Source organism: Mizuhopecten yessoensis, unplaced genomic scaffold, assembly GCF_002113885.1.
Source record: "Mizuhopecten yessoensis strain PY_sf001 unplaced genomic scaffold, ASM211388v2 scaffold419, whole genome shotgun sequence".
NCBI lineage: Eukaryota > Metazoa > Mollusca > Bivalvia > Pectinida > Pectinidae > Mizuhopecten > Mizuhopecten yessoensis.
The window spans coordinates 1,593,927-1,605,508 of NW_018403537.1; the positions used below are offsets into that span (position 1 = coordinate 1,593,927).

The 11,582-nt window shown below is 39.9% G+C and overlaps 1 protein-coding gene across 1 annotated transcript; it reads left to right on the plus strand.

Annotated features, from left to right (window-relative positions):
- The first annotated feature begins 1,476 nt into the window (after positions 1 to 1,476).
- LOC110448443 lies at positions 1,477 to 3,345 on the plus strand. Its single transcript, XM_021494694.1, has one exon. It carries the CDS (start codon positions 1,477 to 1,479, stop codon positions 3,343 to 3,345), a length of 1,869 nt encoding a protein of 622 aa, XP_021350369.1.
- The last annotated feature ends 8,237 nt before the right edge of the window (positions 3,346 to 11,582 follow it).

Consider the following 11,582-nt stretch of genomic DNA (forward strand, 5'->3'; position numbering starts at 1 on the left):
TTTGAAACCCACACAACTCACTTCAAATACTCGTCTGAATATCAATCCAAGTATTATTTACTACTTAACGATATTTAACCAACTTGTGAAGTGGAAACCCATCTGCGAGATGTTTTAAACATACGTTTGGTTTTGTGCTGGTACTTTCAAAAAATTACGAATTAATTTCAAAACGTCTAGCAACTGTTTATTATCAATGTAACGAACCTGCCAATTCTACCTCCGAGTTCAACTCAGTCCATTACATAGACATGTATATTATTTATATATATTTGCCACAATTTAGGGTTCACGAATATATATAATTTAAGTTTTATCTCTGATATATAGCCTGCCTGTAATCTAAATAATGAATTTGTCACACCCCTAATCCTTCTCTTATAATCACAACCTAATACCCACCCAAGACATTTAAGGATCCCTGTCCCACTACACTGCCATTTTTTCCTATGTACAGTAACCCTCCTCTAATATACATTTTAAAATATAAACTTTATTTATTTTACAACAATTATGAAACAAGTTAATTCAACTTATATTAATCACTCTTGTTGACCGGATATTAGCGCGCTGGGGTCTTAGTGTGGGAGGAAACCCGAGTACCCGGAGAAAACCCACATGGTCAGGCTGGCGAGCCCAAACCTTTTCACGTCCAATCGGGGAATCAAACCCTGGTCGCCTTTGTGAAATGCAAGTGCGCTATCCACTGCGAACCAACTTACATTTTGATACAATGTCTGTAGCACATATTGGGCTAGTACAATTCATTTAACTAGGTTGTTCAATCGGTTTCAGTGAAAGTACATGTATCACAATCTGAAGTCCAGGGTTTTGAATCCCAATCTAAATATAGCAGCACAGATTATATTTTGCACTCGATCCACTCTTATTGATTATCTTTTGTTTATATCCTCTTTGTAAATTTTTTTAAAGGTCCATCCAGTAAGGTATGGTTTTCTTTCCAGGATTGATTTATTAAGGGTGAAGTCTTGCCGGGGAAAAAACAGTTCTAAGTTGCAGTTTGTGGTAGTTATACGGGATCCCTAAGCAACCCCTTTCCCAAGTACCAAGGTTCCTCTGCTTGAACCCTTACTTCTATTTCAAAATACGTTACCACAGTCATTATAACGCATATTCCAACCTTACTTGGCTCTTTACATACGTAAATAAAGAACTTTTCCCCCCATGGGGAACCCCTGGGAAACCCACCAATCAGACGGCAGTATTCACGCACATGATAAGACACGAAGCCATGCTTCCCATTTCATAATTCCTTCAGCCGGCCGTGTTTACGGACGTGTTTTGGTGTCTACGGGTTCCAACTGCAACAGGCGTTGTTTGTACCCATACATATACGTATCCTTTAATACTATAGAACTTTATTTTGTTTTAATTTAGCGTTTTGCTATATTTTGCGCCGTTTTGCGAGCAGGCTCCGGCCACGTGTTCGCGTTTTTGACGGTTTGTTTACTTGAGATGGAGACTCCTCCTTCTCAAAGGCGCTGTCCTGGGGGTCATTTTTTTGAGGCTTCCGACCCCCACCCTTACTGTCCTGGCTGTCGGTCTTGCTCTCTGGAGCAGCCGTGTGAAATTTGCCGTGCCTGGCAGCCGACTCCTGCCGGTGGTTCTCCCCGCCCGCGAGGGCGTGCAGGTAAGTCGGGTAGAAGGGGTAGGGGTGGGGCGAGGGCTAAGGCTAGGCCTAAGCCCTCGGAGAACACCAGCGGAATTCCGACCTCTGTTGAGTCTTCCCTGGGGTTCGTTTGGGCGGTTTCGACCCGTACCANCGGTGAGGCACCTTCCAGGTCGTCTGAATGTTCTGGCCGACACTCTGTCTCGGTCTCGGAGCCCGGTTCTCACCGAATGGACCCTCAAGCGTTCGGTGTTCCGGTCTCTTTGCCTGGTTTGGGACAGACCCCATGTGGATCTGTTCGCCACGGCCCTGAACTTTCGACTCCCTACATTTGTGTCTCCGGTTCCAGACCCTATGGCCATGGCGGTGGATGCTCTATCCCAGGACTGGTCGGGAATGTACGCGTATGCGTTTCCTCCCTTCAATCTGGTGGGCAGGGTGTTGGAAAAGATCCTTCTACACCCTTGTACTGTGTTGCTGGTTGCACCGCTCTGGCCTCGACAACCTTGGTTTCCTCTGTTGCTTCGGCTGTCGGTGGACTTCCCACGCAGCATCCCACCCCTGTGGGATCTGCTGTCTCAACCGAGGTCCCGACAGTTCTACTCGGGACCGGAACGGCTCCACCTTCACGGTTGGATGCTATCTCGGGAAGGCTCACTCAGACGGGCTTTTCTCGAGAAGTTGCAACTCGCATCGCAGGATCACTTAGACCTTCGTCTTCCGCCGTCTACCAATCTCGATGGTCCGCATTCGGTGATTGGTGTGTCGGACGGTCGATTGATCCAGTCTCTGCCTCTGTTCCCGTTGTAGCTGACTTTCTTTTGTCTCTGTTCAGGGACAAAGGTCTGTCTCCGGGAACTATTGCAGGCTATCGTTCAGCCATTGCTAGTGTGCTGGCTTTCTATGGTAGCAAGTCAGTGGGCTCGGACGCTTCATTGTCGGCTCTCATTAGGGGCTTCTACATTGAGAAGCCTCGTTCACGGCAATTGGTCCCTAGGTGGAATTTAGCACTTGTGCTAGATTCCTTGTTAAGGGCGCCATTCGAGCCCCTCCAGTCGACAGATCGGAAGTTTCTTACTTTCAAGACTGTGTTCTTGATAGCCTTTGCTTCCGGTCGCCGCAGAAGCGAGATTCATGCTTTCAGCAGATCTTCTTCTTGCCTTCGTTTTTCGGCTGGCCATTCTTCGGTCTCGGTGACCACTGATCCCTCCTTTTTAGCTAAGAACCAGGTTCCCGGTTTCACCCCAGGGCTTGTGGTTATCCCTTCTTTGGCTTCAACTCTGGATGGGGATTGTCCTGATCGCCTGCTCTGCCCAGTTCGGGCCTTGCGTTACTACTTGGCCAGAACAGAGGGGGGGGCGGGACACTCGTCTCGGCTGTTCCAGTCTCTCCAGCCCGGTCGCTCTGATATCTCTGCAGCGACCATCTCACGCTGGATTGTTCAGACTGTTCGAGCTGCGTATGAGTCGGCAGGGGATCAGTCCTTGCGGGTGTCAGGGGTTAGGGCTCATGAGGTTCGCGCTTTAGCTACTTCGTGGGCCTTATTTAATGGTTCTTCTTACGCTGAGGTCATGACAGCTGCTGTTTGGAGGGGTCATTCTACGTTTACGGAGTTCTATCTCCGATCTTTGTCGGGACAGTCTGACGGATTGTATTCTTTGGGCCCTCTTGTGGCTGCCCAGTCCGTTGTCTGTCCTCCCTCTTCTTTTGCATAAGCCTCATTATGTCTTCTCCGCGTGATCCGGAACGCTGGTCGTAATCAGGCTTTGTGTCACAAAAGGAAAGGGTATTTTGAATTTTTCCTCCGGGGGTATGGGTCCTATTGTTGGAACCCTTCATCGCTCCACGGAGACACCACTGCGGTAAGTCAAATTCGCATTATAATGACTGTGGTAACATAAGAACAAATAGAATTGAGGTTTCTCTTGTGAAATCAATTTCTATTATAAATACTTACCACAGTCATTAGGTGAGTTCCCTCCCAGCCTCCCCTCGTCTCCTTGGCTCTCACTTTTTTGGGCTTTGGAATTATGAAGTGGGAAGCATGGCTTGGTGTCTTATCTCGTGCGTGTATACTGCCGTCTGATTGGTGGGTTTCCCAGGAGTTCCCCATGGGGGGAAAAATTCTATATTTTCGTATGTAAAGGGCCAAGTAAGGTTGGAATATGCATTATAATGACTGTGGTAAGTATTTGCAATAGAAATTGGTTTCACAAGAGAAACCTCAAATCTACAACTATTCTCTTCTCAATGTTTGCTTTGCATAGATAATCAATGATGCAACTCCATCCGAGTTCTCAACCTTTTATACACTCACGAAATTATCCTAAAAAGCAACTCCTTTATTTGCCTCCTTTTGACCTTTAATTTATACGGTAATCTAATAAAACTTTATTTATTTTAAAACTGTGAAAAAAAGTTCTATCAATTTATATCAATCACTCTTGTTAGCCCCAATGGTAGAGTGCACTCAGGGGGGGGGGGGATCTGGATGTGGGAGGAAACCAGAGTATCAAGGGAAATCTCAGGTGGTTTGGTAGCTGGTGACCCCATCCCTTTTCAAACCCGATTTGGGAATCAAACCCTAGCAGTTTTGGCGATATACAATGGGTCGAATTCTTTCACAATGCTGATGACATGTGTAATACATGTATTAAAATCTTTATCATAATTTTCCTTGGAACATAATGAAATAGTCCCTGTATATTAAAGGTTTCAGGATAGCCCTTAATCAGGGATTGAATGGTCACAGGAACCTGAGAATTTGTTACAGCTACATGTTGTATATTTGGACCTTAAATGAGATGTTTAGAGTAATATTACATGTTTAAGGGGATTAGAACAGCTTTCAGTAAATAAGCCACCCCTTTCATGATATATTTATATGAATATATCATTAATGGGGTTGGCATTTTTGTACACACATAGATAGCTGAAACAAATTCTCAGGTTTCTTTGTGCGGTGACATCAAATTTATGTCAAATTCATATTTGAAAACAAAAAATATTGTGTAAATATTTTTTTATTTCATTGTTGCTTTTGTCAAACATTCGTGTTAAAGAGCATTCACTGTGTATGCTGTTCTGCTTAACACAATTTCTTTAAAATTTAATATGCATTTTTTATTTATTTTTAATGACCTTTTAATGTGTATATGACTACGGATCTTTAACATTATTCTAGGGTTATCATGTTTTTAATGGCAATGAATTTCATTTGTCCATGAAAAATCTCATATTCAAGGATTATAATTTACCTTACTGGAAGCATACAATTTTGTACATATCAGAACACATGACAAATGGATTACAAATAGACAAAAATTATCATTCTGCTAAAACTTTTTAATTCACCTGCTGTAATGTGTTTAGTCTTCCATTGAGTAAGAGATTGAATTGAGCGAGCACATAATTTCTTGAGTGCATTATAAATCAAACAGACAATGAAAGTCAAATTAATTCTGTGTTCAACTTTGAATCAATGGGAAAAAATTCTTGATAAGCAAAAATGGCCTGGAAGCTTTTGGACGGCCATGTGGCTGTTGCTGCAGTGACACATACAATTAGCCAGCTGATCTGTACATCTCGGGAAGTCAGGTGTAAATTTCATAAAAAATTAGAAATGGATTGAAATCAAATTAGATTACACTGAAATTGAATGATTCCATTTAATGTTTTATGCTCATTTCATTGAATTAAATTACCAAGGACAAACCATTCAACCATTTGTCAGCTTAAGGATTCCTTTAAAAGTTTTAAATTGAATAATAAAAAGTGGTGTAAATGTTTATAAATAATTACATATTTTTTGTTTCCCTTTTTAACATGCCAATATGCATGTAATACTTGAAAGAAATTTCAATAACGTCGAAAATTAACCTGCAGATACTGACAAAATGTTTTCTGTGAACTTGTCTGTATACTAATCATGCTTTTTACAACTGAAACTCAAATTTTGCATGCAAGCCGATTTTTTTCCTTCTCTCCAGAAAAAAAATCACCTTTTAGTTATTTTTCCTGTACAGTTACATACATCATTCCAAAGGAAACTGGTTTCAATGGTAAAAGAATACCTTGTTTTTTATTTGATTGATAAGTTTGTATTATGTGATCTGGGAAATGCTAAAAAACACATATTGTGTTCCAGCACGACACATGTAAAATGTGCATTGATGAAGAAAAACAATTTAAAGCTACTTTTAAGCTCACAGTACACATATATATGCATGCATGGCCTAGGAGATGCATGAACATTTATTTGCATCCATGTGGCCAGAGTATATAAAACAGAAAGGAAAAAGGAAAAATACAGTCTGGCAGCAGGGGGTTAATTTGTTAATGATGGGAGGGAGATAGTATGATGTGGGCTGGGGGCAGAGATGGGGGGAGTGTGTGGGGGAGAATAAGTGTCTTAGTAAGGGAAGATAATTGGGAGACGGAAAGATCAGGGAGGAAAATGCGAGTTACATCAGGTGAAAAGAAAGGAAATAAAAGGGAGGATGGGGAAGGGTGATAGAGTAAAATGCAAACAGTTGGAGGGGACTCGGGAGACAGGGAGACGGTTAGGGAGGGTCCAGGCAGAGTTGGGAAAGAAGATGGATGAGAGGGTAGGGGACTGAAGGAAAATGTAGGTATTAGTAGCAAATGGGAGAATGGAAATGGGGAGATGGAGTGGAGTAGGGGTCAAACAGCTTGGGAGAAGGCAGGTATGAAAGACAGAGGTACACACACGTATAGGAGGACATAGATAGGAAAGAAAGGTAATGGAACAGAAAAGGGGCATGAAAAGTGATGAAAGAGAAAAGCAGTATGGAAAGAGATGGGGAAGGAAGGAGGGAAGGAAGGAAGGACAGAAAAGGGACAAGAATAAAAGTAAGAACAGGTATCCATTCTGTTTGTTGAAGGGAAAAAACTGACACACAACCAAATCAAGTGTAATTTTCTGCTATGATAATGATAACTAGCTGTCTATCCGTTCAGGTAGAACGACAGTAAAACCCGTGTTACGGTACCTTCGCTCCTTAATGGGCATGATACAGTTTCCAATCTCACTTAATGGCTTTTTTATGCTATCCCCGGACTCTTGATCAAAGAAAACAGGGCTCATCACGCGTCCAAGTATACAAGGGATAGACTCCTTAGGGAGCTGAGGCGTGGCAGAAAACGAACACACAGTGAGGGATCGTGAACCACTTCTACGATGGTGGCATCGTGATGGCTCACGACTTTCATTCACGATGACCAGTCAATCACTATCACCGGTAACCCAACACTATACTTGTTGGGCAGAAATAAAAAATATCTGTTGTAAATAAAACCAGGATATTATATTGTGGTAAATGTCGTTTTTGTTTTTTGATACAATGGCCGACGTATCGGACTGGTACGGAAGTTGAAATATACCGACACCCGAAGTCTATAAAATTGAGGTTTTTCTTTGATGACAGATACAATGAGATGATTCACGAGACTGTACCACTTATTTTTCCACCCCCTACAATTTTGGGGTTTTGTGTATTATTAGTAACATACCAGCCTATAAACAATGGGATTACTATATTAAAATCACATCAAGTTTCCTGCCTCCTTTTTACAGGAGCTTTGCATACCTTTTAAAAGAGGGTGACAATATGTCACATTTGAGATACAGAAAAAGAAATGGAGACAAAAACAGTCTAGAAATGGGGACAGAAATGAAAAAGGAAAAATTGATGGGACAAAGTTTCGTCAAAAGGACTACAGTCGAACCTCGTTATCGCGAACTCTTTTCTCGAAGACCCCTTTTACCTTGAAGTATTTCTCTGGTCCCGGCCAAATCTTTTTTTTATCTTAGCAAATAAAACTCTAATAATTTGAACCCTGAAAAGTCGAAAAACTCAGATACCTCGAAGTAAAATATTGGTTTCAATAGCGTTACTCCAACATCAAAACATCATCTACTTCATATATAGTGTTCGAATTTCATTTTGTCACTAGATAATTCTTTGATACAAATAAAACGCAAAAGTACGCCATTACGCCATTCCGTGTTTATGAACATCTTTCATGAGTAGACTAGCATGAAATCGGTAAAAAAAGAATTTTTACAATAAAGCTTATAGAACTGTTAAGTTTACGGACTGTCAAAACCATGTTATTCATAACAAGAGGCCCAGAGGGCCTGTATCCCTCCCCTGAATATGTTTAAAATAATTGGTATGGAGTAAAGGTATAGCACTCCATGGTAGGTGCTGTAAGTACATATAAAATTTCAGAAAGATCCATCCAGTACTTGAGATATAGCAAGAACAAACTTCAAACAGAGCCCCACCCCTGTGCCCCTAGGGGGGTCATACTCACCAATTATACAAAATTGAGACCCCTTGGCCCAAGGATGCTCCAGGCTAAATAAGGATAAAATCCCTTGATTTCGATGGTCGAAGAATGATTTTAAAGGTTTTACCTCTATTTCTCCTATTGGGCCCAGCCCTTCTGCCCCCTGGGAGACCACACCCACTGCTTATACAAAATTGAGTCCCCTTGGCCCAAGGATGCTACAGACTAAATTAGGATAAAATCCCTTAATCCCTATGGTAGAAGGATTATAAAGGTTTTACTTCTATTTCCCCTATTTGGCCCCGCCCCTCAGGTCCCAGGGGGTCCTACCCACTGTTTATCCAAAATTGGTTCCTCTTTACCCAAGGATGCTCCACACCAAATATGGACCAGAATCCTTCATTCGTACAGAAGAAGAAGGATTTTAAAGAATAATTTGCTATGTTTCCCCTATTGGGCCCCGCCCCTCAGGCCCCTGGGGGCCAGACCCACGGTTTATACAAAATTGAGTCCTGTTCACCCAAGGATGCTTCAGACCAAATATGGAACAAATCCTTTCATTCCTACAGAAGAAGAAGGATTTTTGAGAATTTGCTATATTCCCCTTATTGGGCCCCGCCCCTCAGCCCCCTGGGGGACCAGACCCACCATTTATACAAAATAGAGTCCCCTTGGCTCAACGATGCCCCAGACTAAATTAGGATAAAATCCCTTAATCCCTACGGTAGAAGAAGGATTTTAAAGGTTTTACCTCTATTTCCCCTATTGGGCCCCGCCCCTCTGCCCCCAGGAGGGTCACACCCACCATTTATACAAAATTGAGTCCCATTGGCCTAAGGATGCTCCAGACCAAATTTAGTCAAAATCTGCTTGGCCGTTCAGGACAAGTAGCGTTTTAAAGGAAAAGTTGACGGACGGACGGACGACGGACGCTGCGGTATAGCATAAGCTCAGTGAGCTAATAAAAAACAAACTGCATCAATGTTGATCAACAGTAATCTGTACTTACTTCGAGTCCGTTTAATGATTTGTATACCAAAACAGACGACAGTGCAAACAGGAGCCAGTATGGCTTTGAAAGTCGACCGAGAGATTTAAGAACAATACGATAATTGCTGTTGATTACATTGAGTTGAGGTATCATATTTGGCTTTAATGAATCAAAGTGTCACATGTACGATATAGTTTGTTTGTGTGTGTTTTCATTTACAGAATCAACTACAAATATGCGTACGCTCCATTTCAGTGATTTGTTTTAGACATGCGCACTTTCATTTCCGCATTGTAAACTACGAGGTCGGAAACAGCGGGATAGTTTGGTTTTAAATGCAACACTTCAGAAGTTAAACTTGACGGACTTGCAAATACAAATGCAGACCTGGAAAGACTTTGACAAGATCTATACTAGCCAAAAACAACATTTAATCACTAGGCCCGTCCATATTTAATAACAAATTCACAATATGGTCCAACCGCTTTGATCGCGTTTAAATAGAAAGTACGTTTTTCTGAAATAACTTATCATTTATCGATTGATTACAAGCATTAACTACTAATAAAACCAACAACTGCTAGTGCTATGTCCCAACAGCAAATTTCTTACCAAATTTATGAACCCGCATAACTCGAATACTCGGTTAACTCGAAGTTTTTCCACGACCCCGTCGACTTTGAGATAACAAGGTTCGACTGTATATCTGTAATCAAAATATAAAAAGGGTCATCGCTGTCCTGAAGTAGGTAGAAATTAGGTATCTATTTCGTAGAAGGGACCAGAATTTTGAGATTTTAATAATTAGTACACATTTCCTATCTTTTTAACTGGTTTAGGAGATATGGCATTACAAATAGAGGTATAAACCACAAATTTCATTAAAAAACAAAATCGTCTGTTTTGAGCTATTCGGTTGTTATGGCCATTTTGAAGAAAATTTACTAAACACACTTTAATTATTGAAAGCCTCTGCATGCTACAAACAAATAAATATTTGACAAACCAGTGTTCAATTGTAGAAAGGGTTTTTTTGTGTCGCATATAGAGGCTTTCATTTCTGAATGCTTAATTGTCCCAAAACACAATATTTGGGCTATTTCTTCATAGCAACACAATTTTGATGCTATGGTAGGGCATTTGGAACAAATTCGCATCAAGAAAGATAGCCCCAATTAACCAATATGTTGTTTGTAACAGAAATTGGTAAATAAATTCGAGCTGAAATTTTTACTTTTTCCGAGGCCAAAAATGACCCATAATATTAATGCCTCCTTTACGTTTTCTCTCAACACTGCTGCCTGTTATCATACAATGTAGGAGCAGATTATTTTTACCATTTTTACATCTGAAACATCTCTGCAGCGAAATTATAAAACTTTGAATAAATTCTCTTATTAAAGAAAATTTTAACAAACCAGAAAATAATTGTGGAAGTGTTCAAGGGCCTCAACTATGATGATGATTGCACTTTTTGCTAAGAATATTTCAGTGTCTAGATGCTACAAGTAATTTTGGGGCATTTAAGACATGATACTTGTACAGAAACTCATCAAATTAATGAAATTATACTTGTTGATTCTAACCAAATTATCCCCCTTTCCTCAAATTAACATTGATTAATAAGTAATAATTAATAGATTGTACTCCGTGCATATATATATATACTAACTTTCTCCTGTAATTTCAAATGTGTTATTATTCAATTACCCCAAAAAGTCTGTCGCATATAAACTTTCAATATACAGGCTGACAAATGTTCTGTAGCTTATAAGTTTCAAACTTGGTTGAAAAAGCATTTCAGAATATCACAAAGAATCCATGCATGATACAAAATTATGAATCATAAGTTTCATTGGTATTATTTAATATCACAAAGTAAACGATGTCAGCCTATATTAATTGCAGTAATGTGAATTCAGTTTTTTCGTGTTTCTTCTGATCTGTTTAAAAAACAAAAATATGGATAACAGCAAATAGATTAAGGTTTATACACGGACAATATGCACCGTATAACCCCTTAAGCTCAGAACACAGAAATTTATAAAAAAAAAAACATGAAAACACAAAGTGTGTGTCATTCTGCACTTAAATTTACATATAAGTGAAAACAAAACAATGTCTGTTTGTTGTTGGTTCATTTTTTGTGGGGTTTTCTGCCTCGGGACAAAAGCAAATTATTTCAGGGCAATAAATGTCATAGTGAAACATAATTCATAAAGAAAAAAAGGAAATCAGGTCACACTCTAAAATCTTGTGACTCATTACTGTATAGTGTACATGAAAATCATAAACAGGATTTAACATTATATATTCCAAAGACCAATTTTTCAGGTACGTATGTATGATATCATTTTAAATTAGAAAGCAATATCTGAAGAATAAGACTTAGTTCTTTAAAGTCAAGATTTGATCAGTTTTATGAGTTGTTCACGGAATGAAGTCTATTTTCAGAATTAAAGCATTATGGGGGAAACTAAATACATTTTCTTATATACGTATTAACTCAAATAAAACATGATATATTATCAGGGGGATGGGAAATAAAAGAGGCCATTTGCCTGCCTGTCTGTTTTTTTCATGCTATTTTTTTTACATGGGAACCTTTTTAACAATGGATCCTAATTTCAATATGCCCCCCCCCCC